The sequence below is a fragment of the Eretmochelys imbricata genome, chromosome 5, assembly GCF_965152235.1.
Source record: "Eretmochelys imbricata isolate rEreImb1 chromosome 5, rEreImb1.hap1, whole genome shotgun sequence".
In the NCBI taxonomy this organism is placed as follows: Eukaryota; Metazoa; Chordata; order Testudines; family Cheloniidae; genus Eretmochelys; species Eretmochelys imbricata.
This window is the reverse complement of record NC_135576.1, coordinates 41,907,460-41,926,501: the sequence shown is the minus strand read 5'-3', so window position 1 is coordinate 41,926,501 and position 19,042 is coordinate 41,907,460. Positions and strand designations below refer to the sequence as shown.

Sequence of the window (19,042 nt, the reverse complement as noted above, 5' to 3'; positions counted from 1 at the left end):
AAACTTAAATTTTATTTTATAATTACATAATACAGGGTCTGTGATTGGGTGTATAGACCCCACACTGATGAGGAAGGTGCCAGACAGGACATGGGGGCAGGCCTAGATGGAAGGCCTTTAAAAGGGAGGCAGCTGCAGTCAGCTGAGGTGAAGGAGCAGGATTGCTAAACAGGAGACTGCTGGGATCACTCCTGGAGCCACAGGAGGAACTCCCATCTAGGAGATCTTCACCCTGTCCCTGCGGGGAGTGAAGTCCTGCAAAGGGTATGGACCTATGTAAGAAGGAAGGAACTAGGGCCTGTGACAGAACCTCCCAGTGCAAGTAACTGGGTGCGATCAGGTTGTCCCACCATCTGGGAGACAAACCTCAGGGAACTCCTATTCAGGGACACAAAGGCATCTAAAGATAGTATATAGTGGAGAGCCCCAAACTTATTAAGGGAGCCACGTCGGTCTCAAAAGGACAGAGCATCTCAGGGTTAGTCTTCAGCAAGCCGTGCATCAACTAAGGACCCAGTCCACTGAGGTGTTGGGTACTCCCCACTCCTATGTGGAGTGGAGGGCATGGAGCCTCTGATAGAGTCAAGCTCTAAATTTCTTTACTGAAGAATAGTCTGAAGTGAACCAGACTGCAGTGTCTTATTACTTGTACCATTTCCCTATCCAAGGTATGAATACCTCATTCATCATCAGTTTGGTTAGTAAGAGTAATCACCCTTTCTTAGAGATGTTCTCACTTTGGAGTGCCATAATTGTTGCTCTGCCAACTATTAGTTTTTCAGTGTACTATTATGTGAGATGTGGGTTGTTACTGATTTGTCTGTCAAGATAATTTTGGTTCCCTTCACTGTGGTATCTGAGTGATACCACAACAGCACTATCAAGTTTTGTTTTACATAGCACTAATAGAATTGCATTTCTCCATAATATACACTTCAATTTCCCATTTTGTAGTTGCAGAAAGTAGACCATGATCTTGAAATGGTGCTGTCTACTGTTCAGTCAAAGAATAAAAAGCTGAAGGAAGACATGAAAAGGTATAAAGCGAATCGAGCTTGTGAATGCCATACAATTTTGATAGCAAATCAAGTGAGAATCATTGTTTTGGTAGGTCTGAATTATCCATTATTCCCTATCTCATTTTTTTCCACTTTCATGTTTAAAGAGAACAGCAGTGGCTGGATGAGCAGCAGCAATTGGTAGATGCTCTTGACGTAACACATGAAGAAATGAAAAATCAAGTGGTACAATTTTCTGAAAAAAGGTATTTATAGTGCTTTTTTCCAGCAAAAAAAAGTTAAAGGATTGAATATTAGTATTACAATTAAAATAGATTTTAAAAATCTAATGTTACTGTTTGATATCTTTGGTAAAGATCAAATAATAAATCAAGTAATAAAATACATTTGAAATCTAGGTTGCAAATGTGCTACAGGCTGCACTTGCACTTTGTGATATTTGGGTTATTGATGCCATTATTGTAGCAACAGTACCTTTTTATTGAATTACATGTCACATCAGCTAAACTTTATTTTTACATTGGGTTTTTAGAGCTTTACAAGAACTGAAAAGTAAAATGCTGAAAATAAGGGCATATAAGGAAGAGCTCCTGAGTGCTCTGGGGGAGTTCCTAGAAGAACATTTTCCTCTCCCAGAAGAAGATGAAAGTGCTAAAAAGAAGAAAAAAGTAAGATTTCTTTAAAATTATCAAATTTGAAAGGTTTTTATTATTTTTTCTTTAATTAGGTTTTATATAATTTTAAAGTCACAAGGCTGGAAAGGTAGAAACCGTATTTAAGTCATACATGTAGTGTTGATGGCGAGATCTCATCTGGTGAGATCTCGTCTGGAATACTGTGTGCAATTCTGGTCTCCCACATTTAAGAAAGATTAATTAAAACTGGAACATGTGCAGAGAAAGGCTACGAGGGTGATCAGAGGAATGGAAAACCTACCTTATGAAAGGAGACTCAAAGAGCTTGGCTTGTTTAGCCTAACCAAATGAAGGCCTAGGGGGAGATATGATTGCTCTCTCTAAATACATCAGAGGGATAAATACCAGAGAGGGAGAGAAGGTATTTAAGTGCCAATGTTGACACAAGAGCAGATGGATATAAACTGGCCATCAACAAATTTAGGCTTAAAATTAGATGAAGATTTCTAACCATCAGAGGAGTGAAGTTCTGGAACAACCTTTGAAGGGGAGCAATGTGGGCAAAAAACCTAAGCGGCTTCAAGAATGAGCTTGATAAGTTTGTGGAGTGGATGGTATGATGAGACTGCCTGCAATGGTTACAGCTGATCTGTGACCACTGGTAGCAAATATCCTCAATGGCTGTTGTTGGGATACTGGATGAGGAGAGCTCTGAGTTACTATAGAGAATTCTTTCCCAGTTATCTGGCTGTTGGGTCATGCCGAAATGCTCAGGGTCCAACTAACCGCCATATTTGGGGTTGTGAAGGAATTTTCTCCTTGGTCAGATTGGCAGAGACCCTGGCAGATTTTTGGCTTCCTCTGCAGCACGGGTCACTTGCAGGTTTAAACTAGTGTAAATGGTGGATTCTCTGTAACTTGAAGTCTTTAAACCATGATTTGAGGACTTCAGTAACTCGGCCAGAGGTTATGAGTCTATTACAGGAGTGGGTGGGTGAGGTTCTGTGGCTTACAATGTGCAGGAGGTCAGACTAGATGATCATGATGGTCACTTCTGACCTTAATGTCCAGGTCACTTCCTACAACTGTTCTTATTATCTAAGTCGGGGTGGGCAAACTTTTTGGCCCAAGAGCCACATCAGGGTTGCAAAACTGTATGGAGGGCCAGGTAGGGAAGGCTGTGTCTCTTTAAACCCCCACCCCACTCCTTGTCCCCTGACCCAACCCTAATGCCCCCCACCCGGGACTCCGCCCCCTGACAGGCTCCCCGGGACTCCCACGCCTATCAAACCACTCCCTGTCTCCTGACCGCTCCCCCCCAAACCTTCGCTCCATCCAACCCCCCTCTGCTCCCCATCCCCTGACCGTGTCCCCCCACCCAGAACCTCCGCCCCATCCAACTGCTCCCTGTCCCCCAGGACCTCCTGCCCCTTATTCAACCCCCCTGTTCCCCGCCCCCTTACCATGCCACTCAGAGCGGCAGGACTGGCTTATTGGAAAGCCTGGGAGGTGAGCAGGCGCAAGCTGCACTGCCCGCATGGCTGCAGGGAAGGGGAGACAGCAGATGAGGGGCCGGGGGCTAGCCTCCGAAGCTGGGAGCTCAAGGGCCAGGCAGGATGGTCCTGCATGCCGGATGTGGCCCACGGGCCATACTGTGCCCACCTCTGATCTAAGTGATACCTTTCAAAGTTTGGTTATATCATAGAGGGCTGGTATGGGGGCTTAGTGAAACAAGTTCTTAATTAGTCTACCCTGCTCCCATCTGGATATTTTAATATTTTTCTTCAAAGGCAAATTTTAATTGTGCAGCAATATTGTTGGCACAAAAGTAAGTGTTACAGAGAATAGTTTAGAATATGAACCCTCAACTTCCTACTCAGGGAAACTGAGCTAACAGTCATCTTTAAACTTTAGGGAAAATAGGCAGTCAAGGAGAATTTTAAATAATAAAATCAAAGTCCATAGTAAAATCAAATACTTTACTATTACTGTTTAAAAGAATAGCTACAAAAACTGGGAGGGAAAAAAGTTTATCATTTGGGCTCTTGAGGACACTTGGGCCTTGTCTGTTCAGCATCGGGTTCCCAGAACCAGTTTCGGGAATTGTTGAACTGCTAGTGAAAAAGAGACACAGCTGCTTTCAGCCATGTTATTGCTGTAACCTTAATTTAATAGTAATTCAAATACTTTGTACTTGTCTGCATTAGTAGTTAAACCATTTTCCACATTGGTTCAGAGGGATCCATTATTGACAACCATTGTCAGCAACTGGGGCCTATGAAACGAACCAATCTGTCAAACCCTTAAGCATATGCTTAACTTTTTAAGCATGACTAATCCCATTGATTTCAGAGAGATCTCTTGCATGCCTAATGCAGAGCTGCCAGCTCTCCCTAATTTTTAATAATTCTCCCAATTTTTAATGTGATTACAAAATTATCAAATCAGATGTAAATCTACGAATTTTGCAAATATATCGAAAAATTAGGAAGATTATGTATGTGTTGCGTGTCATTCACCATTTGGGTCTGATGAACACAGTGCTGCATCTGCAGGGGTGTTCTTCTTCACTGCCAGCACCCCTGTGCAGTCATGTGCCACCATTTTGTCAGTCAGGCTGGGAGAGGCTTGCAGGGTAGCTCCTCAGTTGCATGGGTGAGCTCTCCTGGCAGGAGGAAACCATCCCAAACCAGTGTGTCTGCCAGGAGCCCAAAAAGTGGCTGCTGTGTAACCAACCGCCGCAGGGAGCACAGAGCTCAGCTGAGAGCACAAGCAGCATGTGGCAGGGATGACATGCTGGCATCCCTGCAACTTCTCCCTCAGCTTGACTGCCAGTACCTGGGGCTGGATGGGCACCTCTGGGTATGTGACATTGCAAGCAGTTGCCTGCAGCACCAGTCAGTAATCGTCGCCTGTCCAGCACTGCCAATACCTGGTATTGATGCCTTGTCTCCCTGAGCCAGCTGACACTGGGCAGCTACTCTCCTTTTATCCCCAACCCCACCAAACAGCCCCCTTCATTCCTATCTCTCTTATTCCCCCAACTCCACGCTAACAAGTCCCTTTCCCAGTTTTCTGAAACCCACCTAATCCTTCTTTCAGCCCAGCCAGCAACTCCACTTTAGCATCCAGTGTCCCACCGTCCCCTGGGGGCAGGATGACTCCCTCACAGCATACCATGAGAGAAATTTCTGAGGGCATTCCTGCCCCATGGCACATGCACAGACTGCAGAGTGAGGGTCTTTCGGATAGGAGGCAAGCTGTGGACATTTTGAATGGGTTGGCACACTGCAACCAAGCAAGCCACAGGCTGCGTATTGCATTCTAACTGTTCTGTGTGCCCTTGCTCTTGCACTCCAGGTACCTAGAGCACAGTAACAAAGTCCAGCAGGGTGTATGGGGGCAGCTGGAGTGCAACACACGTCCTGTGGCTTGTGCAGTGAATCCAGCACCCCAAGCCCCACTGACAAAATGAGCCAAATATGGCAAAATGAAACATGGAATGGTTTTAGAAATGCTTGCAAAGGAGCGAGGATATAGCTAATATTGTGGTCAGACCTGACCATGGCTGTTGATGTTACTAAAAGTTACTTCAGCTTGTACCACTGTTATTACTCTAACATGCACAGAAGTGCACCTAAAATGCACTACAAGCTTTCGTGGTCCTACCTGAGACACCCTATCTGTATTTGGCTTTGCAAATTTGGCACTTGAGACCGCTTCAAGCAACCTCCTTAATTTTTTTTCATAAACATCCATAAAAGTCTAAGTCAGAGGTGGGCAAACTTTTTGGCCCGAGGGCCACATCTGGATATGGAAATTGTATGGTGGGCAATGAATGTTCACAAAATTAAGGGTTAAGGTGCGGGCTCTGGTGTGGGGCCAGAAATGAGGAGTTCAGGGTGTGGGAGGGTGCTCCCGGCTGAGACAGAGGGATTTGGAGGGTGGGAGGGGAGTCAGGGCTGGGGCAGGGTGTTGGGGCATGGGAGGGGGTCAGGGATGCAGGCTCCAGGCAGCGCTTATCTCAAGCAGCTCCCAGAAGCAGCAGCATCTCCCCCCTCCAGTTCCTGCGCATCCAAGCGGCTCTGTGCGCTGCCCTGTCTGCAGGCGCCATCTCTGCAGCTCCCATTGACCACGGTTCCTGGCCAATGGGAGCTGCGGGGGCAGCGTGCGGAGCCCCCTGGCTGCCCCTATCCATAGGAGCCAGAGGAGGGACATGCCCGCTGCTTCCGGGAGCCTCCCAGAGTGGGGCAAGACTTGACCCCGCTCCCTGGCTGGAGCGCTGAAGTGGGGCAACCCCGGACCCTGCTCCCCGGGAGGAGCTCGAGGGCCAGATTAAAACGTCTGGAAGGCTGGATGCAGCCCCCGAGCTATAGTTTTCCCACCCCTGGTCTAAGTGCAAGGTTAGCATCTCTGCTAATGTTGAAGCATGTGATTCAAGATTGGGGTCTTCGTATGGGCAGGGCATGAGAATTAAATTGAAAATGCAGGATAAGTCTCCAGGCTTAAAAGAAAGATGCACCCTTTTTGTCACACAAAGCAGTCTGAAAGTTTATGTTACAAGAAATATTTTATATGTAAATTGTACTTGTTGGAAGGAAAAAGTATTCTTTTTTCCATGTGGTGATAGCCATCTTGCTTAAAAGTGATGGAATTTATGATGCCGGTTAAATTTGTCACACCACAGAATGGGAACCTAATTTAAGAAACTGTAAACATTTAACACCATTGGTTTACCAAAAATAAAGTCTCATCTGTTGGGTTTTTTTTAATTTTGCAAGTATAAAAACTTCTTTAAAAGTAATGTTTGAGCTAACATCCTTAGGACTCAAAAGTAGCAAACTAATAATTTCTTTTTGTATAATAGTTTAAATTATCTCCCATGCTGATACTCCATATGCCAATTCTATCCTTAATGGCAAATGTTAAATCCAGTGCCCAGCCCAAATAGCGAGATGCTGGGCAGGGGAGCGGGAAGAAAAAAATCGCCGAAGGTTGTAGAGTGTCTTTAGAACCACTCCATGGATGCTACTGTAGCCCTTAGACTAATATAGTCTCCACGTCCCCTGCTCCCGTAGTGCAAGGAGATCCCATGGAGGAGGGCTCTGTAGCACAATGGGAGGTGTGTGCACTCCTTTGTGGCCCTTTCCAAACATGGTCTCTGGTGCAGCTGAGCCTCAGAAGTGCTGCTGTCAGGGGACCCTCTACAGTCATGGAGGAAGGAGGCAGGATTTGGCCCTATGTCAATTTTTATAAATTACCTAGTTCTTCCTCCACTCCAAAGTTGGGGTTTATAATAAATCCTGACCATCTTTTAACTTGTAAGACTCATGAACTAGCTCTATGTTACATATTATAACAGTTTCAAACCATAACATTAAACATTAAAAAAGGAAAACATTTAAAGAAAATCCTATGGCAAAACTGAATTTTGCTTCTTGAACATGGAAAACGTATTTGGTTAACCTCTAGAGGCTTAAACCAAAAAATACTAAATTGCAATATAAATTAAGAGCAAACATTAAGGCACTGTGGGCTGAACTCTTAAAACAAGATTACAATATTTTTGCAATAATCACATGTTTACATCTCTTTGTCCAGAACTTTAGAAAATTTATTTAAAGGCATTGATCTTGTGATTTTTCTTACCAATCTTAGACACAGAATGAGTACTTTATACTCCCATTCATGTTTAATAATAATATGTTTGAATTAATAAAATGTGAATCCCATTCTTGACTGATGTAATATTAAATATCTTATTTTCAACTTAGTTTAAGAGAAACATTGAATTTGTTTGGAGTTTACATTGAACTTGTTGCTGAATATACAATTAAAATATTTAACTTTTGTAATATGACGACTCAACATTTTTAAAGTAAAAAACATCAGTCTGTTCATTACTCTGAATTATTTGCAATGAGATTTTTCTTTGTTAATTAACATTTTTTTTCTGCTTTTGTAGAGTCCAGCTGAAGAACCAACTGTACAACTGGTAACGTTACATGAAATTTTAGAGGTAAAATGGTTTTGTGTGTGATGTCATTTTTTTCCTTACAATGATCAAAACCAGCAATGGTCTATAAGCAAAATGAATGATAGTGTGTGAAAATACAATTAAAATAACTAAGATAATAGAAACTGTGTTAAAAAAAAATCTTACTGGGTTCCTCTTTTAATCCCCGGAGCACCCTAAGTAACTGTCTGGTACTAAACTCTTTTAAAATGTAAGAATAATTTAGCAAACTGATCCTACAATTTGAATCGGAAAATTATAGGCTTTTAAACTTCTAATTTTAAGATACAAAGTCAAACTTAAGTCATTCTTAAATTCACTAATTTTTAAATCAGGTTTTATAACTCTTAACTTAATAGTTCACAGTAGAAAATAATATTAAACTGGTTTGGTTAAAAAACCTGAATTTAAAATGTTTAACTTTTATATTTTGTACTATTTGCATGTACACAGTTCTGAAATATAATGCAGCAACAAGTCAATAAATTTCTAATATATTCATATTGTTGGGTTATTTGATAGGTCTGTTTTTAAGTTTTTTGTGTTTTTTTTTTTTTTAATTGACAAGGATGCTCAGATTACTGAATGGACGCTTCTATTATAATTTGTAAAAACCCAAATAAATTATGAATTTGCAAGGCATAAATATGATAGAGCTAAAAAGGTTGTTTGGATGATGGCACCTTCTCTATCCTAAACTTAGTATTTGGGAATACAGGGCTTTTTTATAGGGGTCTGTGTGTGTGAGACCTCCATGAAGAACAGCAGTTGTTCTGAGGGAAGGCCTGCGGAATTATAACATTCTGGTGTTTAGATGCTAAAATCCGGTCACTATGACATTGTTATGCTTTACTTGAAAGTGCAGACTGTGAGTTTTTGTACTTAATGTCATTAACTTCAACTTCATGTTACATGCCTCAAGTATCTCAGCGTGCCTTTTAATGCCAAATTAGGTAGGGCTTGAAAGCAAATCAGAAATTAAAGTTGCCAAATGAGTTATTAAGCCCTGTGGAAATATAATTTCAAAAAATTTATACCTTAAAATTACTCTTCATATTCTCTTCACTAATTTTAAACACCTGCAAAGTACTAAAACACCCAGGTGTCTGATTTCTGTTTGAAAGAATAAACTAGTTCCAGACATTCAGACTTCAGACTTGTTTTTAATTTTCATTAACTTAGCCTAAACTTCGAGTTCCACTGATCTTCGTTTTATGTTTTTGTTGAGCCATTTAGTGCTAGTTTCAGTGCCTGTTAAATTTCAGAACTGTTGTGTTAGAGAATAGTTTCTTAGAGACAAATGCAAAGCGGGGCACATTTTGCTTTTGTGATCACAATTTAGGGTTTATTGTTTGTGTAAATATAAGCTATTCCCATTCAGAATTTGGGACCAAATAATATATCCATTCCCATCCAGGTTTCCACAATTCATCCATGTTTACTTTATCTTTTAAAATTATCAATGTATTGCTTTTCATTTATGTGGCCACTATATAAAGCTGCTTCTTTGAGTAGACGCAGCCATGTATTTCACTTAGGTGTGTGCGCGCCCAGTGCACCAGAGAGGGAGAAACTTGCCTACCAGTATCCATAGAGATGTGGTGCTCACACCTCGTGGCCATAGCACCTCTCCTGACTTCACGAGGCGGCGCTGCCCCAATCGTCCCTTAGTCCCTTCTTATCATCCATGACTGGAGTCAGAGCTCTGTGTGGTCTTAACCTCACAACCTCTCAATATGTTAGTTATGTTAGTGTTAGTTGTGTTAATTTGTTTTCCTTGGTGATGCTCTTACTGGAGTTTAAACATTGTCCTTTGTGAGGAGGAGTGAGCCCCACATGCGGTGTTTTTGCTCTGCCTCAGCGAGGCCCATTTTAAAGAGGATTGTGTGATCTGCAGATCATTCCAGAAATGGACTCAAGTGGCTCGGGACCTTCTTCGGAAACAGCAACTGCTGGAACAGGCCATGCGACCTGCTTCGGTACTGCAGCCCTCATCAAGTCGGAGATCGCCCTTGGGTTCCAAGAGTGTTGCCGTTTCACGTTCTGGAGCAGGTACCTCACCAAAGAAACAGAAGAGCTGTTCCCTGTCTACTCTGCCAAGGAGAAGGTTGCATAAGACCAATCAAAACCACTCCAAGTCTCAGGGTGATTCTTCTACCTTCTCCAGGAAAAGCAGGAACTGGCACAAAGTTGGTTCCAGTATGTAAGATGGCACGGATACCTCTAACTCTTCCCTGGTACTGAGTAGGAATGTTAGAAAACCTTTACTGTTGACTCTTGTTCTGGCCACCAAGCACCCGTTGAGTCCGATACCGAAGAGGGAGATACTGGCACTGACTGTTTCTACATCAGCAGCATACCAGGTAGCAACAGATCTCGTCTGCCTTTAGGTTCCAACCTTTCCTTTCGCCCAGGAGTTTGCCATGTCTGCATTATCTATAGCCCCATCGATTGAACAAGCTGCTGAACCCTTGGGTCTGTCAGCACTGCACCTCAGTGTTCCCTTTCCACAGGTTATGGAAGCAGGTCCTATGCCAGGATTGGTACAGGGGATCTTGGTACCAGGAATCGCCTCAGCACCACAGCAGTCGGCACCATGATTGCTTCCATGGCAGCTTTCACCGCTCAGTGTTGGTACTGTCAGACACTCCAGTATCACTGATGACGGATTAAAACCATTTCTGGCACCAGTGTGCTCAGTACCAACGGTACCGCTTCCATTGGCAGCGCCACTTCCTGGCTCGTTCTGGGTGATGGACGAGTCAGATCAGTTACTCGCTCCCTGCCATCTGCCCCTTGGAGAGTCACCATACTTATCAATTATGGGCTCTTGAACTGGCTAAGGCACTGCGGAGCATGCCAGCTTTAATATTGCCTGGGGCTAAGTACATAGAAAAGCTCCATTTCATTCCTGTATGGGAATTTGAGGTGTTTCATTCTCATCTGGTCCCAAATTCCCTAGTTGCAACTGCAGTGAACCACAGCGGCAGACAGGGCAGGTTTATGTAGATAACAAGGATAGGGACTCTAAATAATTGGCCCTCATAGACAGGAAGATTTACACCTTTTCTTCTTTAGAGATGCAAATTGCTGACCAGCAAGCCTTGCTGTCCAAGAACGATTTTTGTCAACTGGACAGCTATGTCAAAGTACACAGACGAGCTGCACAAGGTCTTGCGTGAGGAATTTCTGGCATTTGTGGCTGAGGGCTGCTGGACGTCTTAACTAGACCTCACGGACACCTCGGCCAGCCTCTGCAGTCACCAAGAGGAGGGCTTCCTGGCTGCAGAGTTCGGGCATTGCCCCTGATGTCCAGCAAGCCCCTGAATATTTGCTCTTTGACCGCCAAATGCTGTTCTGTGACAAAACTGACAAGATGCTGCAGTCCTTCAGTCCTGGGGGGGTGTACATGCCGGAAGTGTAAAGGCACCAATATGGCATTCAACAGCAGCAGCAGTATCGTCTACAGCATACATTTGGCCAGCCTGTTCCTCCTCCTTGGCAATGGGACTACCCCAGAAAGAGGGATAGATCACTCAGCAGAAAGCAGTTGGGCTCTGGATTCATCCAGTCCACATGCCCTCCCAGTACCCATTTTCATTCCTTGTTCCAGAGCACTGTTTCAGCGGTTGCTTCCCCCCACTCATCCTCCCCAGTTTGGGGACAGGCTGGCCTGCTTTCCTAAGCACCATCAGATCAGGTTATGCCATCCAGTTCCTCTCCACACCTCCACTTCAGGGACTTCTCTCATGAGATACTGCTCCTCAAACAGGTCTGCTCTCTGCTGGTTTTGGGAGCAGTGGAGGAGGTTCTGCGGGAACATCAGGTCATAGCTTTTACTCCCAGTACTTCCTGATACCCAAAACCAAGGCAGGTGTAAGACCCACCCTTGACCTTCATGACCTCAACAAATATATCAGGTACATGAGTTCCGAATGGCCACTCTATTGACCATTCTCCCTACATTGTCTCAGAATGACTGGTTTGCTTCTTTGGACCTTCAGGATGCCTACTTCCATGTGCGGATTTTGCCGAACTACAGAAAGTTCTTTCTGTTTTTCATGGTGGAATGCCACTTTCAGTATGCAATGCTTCCATTAGGCCTCTCTTCTCCTTCCCCCTCAGGACTTTACCAAATGCATGGCTGTAGTTACGGTGTATCCCAAGAGGAAGGGATGACTGGTTATGAGGGACAGATCCAGAGAGGAAGTTCATGCTCACGTCAGCACCACACTAAGCTTGCTCAACCGTCTGGGTCTTATCCTCAACATAGGGAAGTTTAATCATGTCTCTCACTCAAAAAATTAAGTTCACTTCGGCTCTGCTAGATTCCATGACATTGAAAGTGTTTCTGCTGACCTACTTTTTTCAGACAGTTCGCCATCTTTGCATCAGTCTGCAGTCTCAGGCTTCCACGACAGTTTGGACATGTCTGAGGGTCTTGGGTCATTTGTCCGCTTCCACACAGGTGATTCAGTTTGAAAACTTGCGCTTTCGCCCCCTTCAAATGTGGCTCCAGGCGGTCTACCCATCCTACTCTTCATCATCCAGACCAACTGGTTCATCTTCCTCCACTTCCTCAACTTCTTCCTTGCAGTGGTGGATGCATCCAGAGAACATTTGCCAAGGAATTCCCTTCATCCAGCCCTCACCTGATGGGCTGGGGGGTTGCACCTGGGGTTACTAAAAGTACAGGGACTGTGGTTGGAGCAGGAGACATCACCCCATATCAACGTGTTGGAGCTTCGAGCCATTTACAAGGCAGGTCACACTTTCTGAGACTTTGTCAGAGACTCAGTGGTTCACATACTTACGACAATACCACCTTGATATATTATGTGAATGAACAAAAAGGGAGCACACTACAGCTTACTTTTCCTAGAGGCAATCAGGCTGTGGTAGTTCTACATTAAGGAGAACATTACTCCAATAGCCGTTCACTTACCTGAGGTTAAGAATCCTCTCACGGACCATCTCACAAGTATTTTTCTCTGAGTCATGAGTGGTCTGAACATAAGTGTCCTCTGGGTTATCTTCAGAGCCTGAGGCATCCCAATGATCAACCTGTTTGCTACAAGGGACAACAAGAAATGCTGTCCCTTTTGCTCTTGACGGGGTCTCGGTCCTGGTTCATTGTCCAACGCTTTCCTCCTCAGCTGGCAGTCGTCTCTTCTCTGTGCTTTTCCCTTGATGCTGATACCTCAGGTCATTCTCAAGTTTAAGGTGGATTGGCCCAAGCTTATTCTTGTTTCCCTGGTGTGGCCAAGACAGTGCTGGTTCTACTACCTCTTCTCAGTATCTGTTCAGCCTTCCATACTGCTTCCTCCCCATCCCGACTTGCTCAGTCAGAACCAAAGCTTCACCTTGCATCCTGAGCTCAGCTCCCTTCATCTCATGACATGGCTGCTGCATGGCTGAATGAGGAGGAAGTGTGATGTTCAGTGGCTGTCCAACTCCTCCTCCTTAACAGTAGAAAATCCTCCACCAGAATGGCCTATGTGGTGAAATGGAAGCAATTTTCAGTGTGGTCATTAGCTTGTGGAATCCAGCCAATGCTGGCCTCTATCCAGGACATTTTGGAGTATCTGCTGCACCTTTTAGTCATTGGGGCTTACATTTAGTTAATTGAAAGTTCATCTGGCAGTGATGTTGACATTTCATCCCCCTTTCAGGGAAGATCGGGCTTCACCAATACCATGATAGCAAGATACTTAAAAGGGCTTCTTTTTCTACATCTCCCCCCCCCCCCCCCCAAACCAAGAACTGGTTCCTCTATGGGATCTTAACATGGTCCTAGCGGCCTTAATTGAACTTCTGTTCAAGCTCTTGACATATTGTCCCTTCCTGCTTTTGTGTCAGAAAACTGCATTCCTGGTAGCAATAACATCTTCAAGGAGTGTGTGAGAGTTGCAGGCTCTGATGGAAGAACCTCCTTTTATATACAATTCTCCAAAGACAAAGTGGCTTTACGACTGCATCCAAATTTTTCGTCTGAAGGGTTTTTCAGTTTCATTTGAACCAGGTGGTATATTTACCTGCATTCTTTCCTAAGCAGCATTCAACTCTGGAGGAGCAGTGTCTCCCTACCTTTTAGATGTCAGGCTATGTCTAGCCTTTTATCTGTACAGGCCTAAACCAGTTTGTGCTTAACCTCGTTGGTTTGTGAAATGTGCAGATTTCATGAAGGGTCAAGCAGTCTCTTCACAGATGATCTCCAAATAGATAACATCATGCATCAAGACTGCATATGAAACAGCTTCAGCTACTCCCCCTCAGTGGGTGTGAGCGCATTCTACAAGAGTGCAAGCAACGTTCATAGCATTCCTGAGTGACGTTTCCGTATTGGACATTTGCATGGCTGCTACATGGTTGTTGCTGCATACGTTTGCGAACCATTACACCATAACCGCATTTTCCAGGGTTGAGTCATGCCTTGATAGAACGGTCCTGCAGTCCTGGTTTAGATAGACTCCGAGCCTTGTCTCCTGCTTGTGAGTCACCTAAATGGAATACACAGCTGCATTTACTCAAAGAAAAAGAAATGGTTACTGGCTGTAAATGTGGCTCTTCTAGATGTGATGCAAATGTGTATTCCACGACCCACCCTCTGTCCCCTCTGCACCGGAGTCTTGATTCTGGGCATTCTGTGTGAAGGAACTGAGGGAGGGTTGAGGTGGTACCCCCAATGTAGCTGGAGGAGGGGTGGCAGCTATAAGGCATGAGTGCCACCTATCTCCAGGTACTGCTTTGCAAGTTTCTGCAGCTCCGGTGTCCTGGGCATGCACACGGCTAAGTGAAATACAGTCTGCATCCATGTCTGCATCACATCTCGAAGAACCACATTTACAGTAAGTAACTGTTTCTTACTGTATATATTTTCCACTATAGAGATACAATACCAATAGTGATGACTACTTAATTGGAATCACATAAATTACCGTGGCAAAGAATAGGTATAAATTAAAAAAATAAAAATTAGTTATAACCCCCAGTCCACTGTGGCAGCCATTCTTAGACACTCCTATAAGTGTTACATTATATTTAATCTTTGGATTTAACTTCATTTTGTATAGCAACTTTGCATACACTCCTGTTTACATGTTCCATTACTCCCCCTGTAGGAACATGTAATCTGCTAGTTCCTGTTCCCTTAAATTCCCTGTGTAAACTTTATCAGAAGTGCCTCAGTAAGTTTTCTTGTGCTGCTTCATACTCTAGGGATGTTGAATGTTTCTATGCACAGTGTAACATTCCTCCTTCAAATCTCTTCAGCAATGATTCCCACTCACGTAAAACTAAGAATTAGTTCTTTTTCTTAAGTTATTTTTAAAAATAACATGATGCTTATGGTACAAAAACAAGTATAAATAATTTAAATAAAAGCAGTAGAGAGAGAATGTGATGGCAAAGGTTATTTCAGAATATGGGTGTTGCTGAGAAGTCTCGCCAGCAACGGTTTATGAAAGATCATGAATTAATATTGTGAGAAATGAACAGAAGATATGGGGCAGGGAAGTACAGAGCAAACATTTTGGTAGATAGGCTGGAGCAAATCAATAGAGTGTTTTGAAAGAAGGAAGGCAATTCTGATCTGAATATAAAATGAATGAGTCACCAATGAGGGTATTTGGAGATGAAGATTATTATGTTTCTTTGTGTTGGGAAGAAGGCAGGCAGAAGCATTCTGAATATGCTAAAGTCTGGAGAGCTAGAACATGTAGAAGCCATAGAGAAGGGAGTTGCAGTAGCTAAGGTGAGTAGAGATGAAAGCATGGGTAGGATTTGGGCTCACATGGCTGTCAAGGCAGCGGTGTTCACAGACAATATTGTGAAGATGGCAGTAGGCAGATTTACAAATATATGGGCTCTAAGAACAGGAACAGAGACACCAGGCTGATGATCAGATTGCAGACAATGGAGTCAAATGCCAAGTCTAGGTCAAGGAGGGGAGAAAAAGATGGAATTGTTTGAGGGTACTTATCTTGCCTCGGGAGAAGGAAGTTGATTAATACATTGATTCACTTGCTCAAGACAAGCAAGTGGAATAGATAGCGAGGAAACAAAGCATTAAAGATATGAAAAGATATGTATCTTGAGTAAAATTAGTAGTTAAGGTTAAAAGTAAATAGAAGATGACTGTAAAAGGGGAACTGACTGCCAAAAGTAGAACCTTTTGGGACTCGGAAAGCAGTTTCTTGGCTCATAGAGAATGGAAATTCCATTGTTTTAAGTCTGAAGAAAGGCGAGGGAGAAGGAGCCCTTGTTGGCAAAAGAGGTCATTTGGAGAGTTATATTGCAGTGAAATGTGAGCGAGGTCGTATCTGTTGGTGGGTATGAAAAACAGAAAATGTCTAAAATAAAGGTTTGCCTAACTTTCTCTCTCAACTTTGCAAGCCTGTTAAACAGACACTAAATCTTAAATTGCTACATTGTCTTTGTGTGCTTTTATTTTAAAAACTAAATAAATTGCAGTTACATTCCATTATCTTTTTGACTGAATGGCTTGCATAACTATATACATACCTAAAATCCAATATACGCTTTTGATTTATTGGGGGAAAATTAGAATATTGTTACATAAGGGAAGAGAATCAACTTAAATTTAATATTCAACAATTTCATACTTAAAAAAATCAATTAAACGTTCTTTAATGAATAATTTGGAACAGGCTTTGTATCTTTTAGGTAAGCAATTCTTATGACATCAGTGTGCTCACCTTTCCTTGATTAACAATAGATAAAAATCAACCTGTTTTATGCATATTTTGAATCTCATTCTCTTGATCTTCCAGCGTCTTATAAACAGATTAATGAGTACACCACATGAACCATATTTGACAATCAGTGATTCCTTCTGGCCACCTTATGTTGAACTGCTGCTGCGGTATGGAATTGCACTGAGACATGCAGAGGATCCAAGCAGAATACGCTTAGAAGCCTTTCATCAGTAAAGGCACCTTTGTGACTATTTAAAAAAGAAGAAATGTGTTGAATCAGTACTCATACTTTAAAAATATAGAGGTGTGGGTGTATGTGTGTATTTTTTATATATATATAATTTGATATTTTATCATAACTCTGGGTGTTAATCTTTTCTGCTTGGACAGTATTTTTTGACAAACCATACCTGTTTTAAGTGCAGTTACTTATGAAGCTTGTGACATGACAAAACTTTCTTTTAACTTCAAATGATGATAGCCATTCATCCCATTAGTTGTTGACTTTATGATGTGTGTTACTGTACTGTGAAATTAGGTAGTGCTTGTTCAGATGGCTTAGATAAGACTCAAATTCAAGTTAAAGGACTATTGTATGTAGACAAAATAATTAAAGTAGTTTGTTTTTTGTTGATTAATTAAAAGAAATAATGCTTTGCATATGGCATGTTTGTTTTCTTATGCAACACTCCCTCAGGCTTTGTCTACACTAGCACTTTTGTTGGTCGGGTGTGTTAAAAAAACAAAAAAACACCAAAAAAACACCCCTGACTGACAAAAGTGCCGGAGTGAACTACCATCACTTGTTAGCTGTAGTTTAATTATGGGAGAGCTCTGTTCTGTTGGCATAGAGGAGCTACACAGGAGATGTTACAGCAGTGCAGCGGCACAGTTGTGCCACTGTAAGATCTGTAGTGTAGACAAAGCCGCTGTATGGCTCCAATCCTCTTACTTCCTTTTAACATTTATGCTACACTTCTGTACTAGGCTTGAACTATCTCAGTTCAGTTTGTAGATTTGAAGATTAGCAGTCTGAATGTTTTTAAAAAATGGAAAAATAACTTTTCACATTTGTTGCATTCAGGATGCCTTATGACCAATGGCAGAAAACAGTGTTGGGTTTGAGATAAACATTCAAGAGAATCTATAGGTCTTCTTATGCTGAAAGAGTTGAAAATTGCCCATCATGCAACTGTGGGTGGGTGGGAGGGTTGTGTGTGCGGGTGTTGGTGGTGGGCTGAGATGTACAGGAGGTCAAACTTGATTAGAGGTCCACAAATTGTGGGGCGCAAAGAAATGTTAAGGGGTGTGTGGTGGGCCTGGGCCAGCCCACATGGGGGGGGCAGAGACGGAGCCCTGCCCCCAACTCTGCTCTGGCACTGCCCCCAGCTCCTGGCACCACACCTGACCCAGTCCCCAGCCTTGGCCCCAGGCTGGGAACAGGGCCCCAGCCAGGGGCCGAGGCTGGGGGAGGGATCAGAGGTTGCAGTGGGGGCTGGCAGCTGGGCCCGCAACTACATGCTTAGCCACTGCTACCCTAAATTTTAGACGCCAATTAAATTATCCTACAATAGCACTTCTAATTTAACAAGAGGGTAACAAGGTTGTGGGCCGCCTTAAAGGAATTACCAGGGTGTTATCAGGGGACTTGTCTCCGATCTGCAGAGGGCTCCCCAGGGCAAGCTAGTCTTGCTAACCCCTGAAAGGATACGGATAGAGTCTTCCACTCAAGGATTGACACACACACAAGCAGAAATTCTTCAACAACATAAGAATTATTTATTTAAAAGAAATAAAAAAAATTAGTAAGTTTAATAAAGGAAGAAAAGATGCATAGGATTTAATAAAACCCAATCAAATTACATTTAAGAATTGTACAATAAAGCAACCCAGCAAGATAAGAGACAGACTGCATAAAATATCTAACACATACCGAGAATACAGTAGTTCCAATGTAATAAGCATATAAAGATCCTGCATACACAAAGGCTTTAGTCTTAATGTTACAATCTAATACCATACTTAATACAATGCAGTATACGCAGGCTCTGTATGCACATCTAAGAAACCAGTATGTCACAGATTTGAAAAAAAATTTACTTAACACTAACCTTAACATTTAACACTAAACATTTAGCATTTAATATTTAACGTCCTGTGAGCACTGGCCAAGAGGTCACAGGATGAGTAGGGAAGATCTCATTCAGGAGTGGGCATCCAACTTTATTAACAGACACCCCCAAGCACTCTTTAAAAAAAAATAATCATAAAATTAGACCTACACTCTCCCACCAAAATCCCTCTGACTCGTCTGAGGTCCTTCTGCTCTGTCTCAGTGCTGGAGATGGTGGTTGCTGTTATTTCTGAAGGTCACCGTGGCTGTGTGTTTCGGAACTGCTGGTGGTTGCCTTTACAGGTAGTTATCTTCCGGTGGCGTAGCATCCTTAAAGCTGCTGCCTTCTAGAAGGTTCGGTTGCTGCTGCTCCTCCAGGTAGCTGCTTGATTGAGCTACTATGAAAGCCGCTGCCGTGGTAACCTTTCGAGTTCTGCTGCTTTTCCAGCCAGCTGCTTTTTCCGGAACTATCTGTCTTTCTCCTCAGGTAGCTTCTGTTCTTCCACAAAGCCTCAAACCCATTACATTCATGCTAGCTGTTG

At 43.0% G+C, this 19,042-nt stretch overlaps 1 protein-coding gene across 1 annotated transcript in view; it reads left to right on the top strand.

Moving 5' to 3' along the window:
• CENPK (centromere protein K) overlaps window positions 1–17,047 on the top strand; it is a 50,130-nt gene extending 33,083 nt beyond the window's left edge. Inside the window, exons 7-11 of the mRNA XM_077816936.1 lie at window positions 955–1,037; window positions 1,166–1,264; window positions 1,552–1,687; window positions 7,620–7,673; window positions 16,463–17,047. Coding sequence (XP_077673062.1) covers window positions 955–1,037; window positions 1,166–1,264; window positions 1,552–1,687; window positions 7,620–7,673; window positions 16,463–16,621 — 531 coding nt within the window. The 3' untranslated portion in view covers window positions 16,622–17,047. The remainder of the gene's footprint in view (window positions 1–954; window positions 1,038–1,165; window positions 1,265–1,551; window positions 1,688–7,619; window positions 7,674–16,462) is intronic.
• Window positions 17,048–19,042: the final 1,995 nt, after the last annotated feature.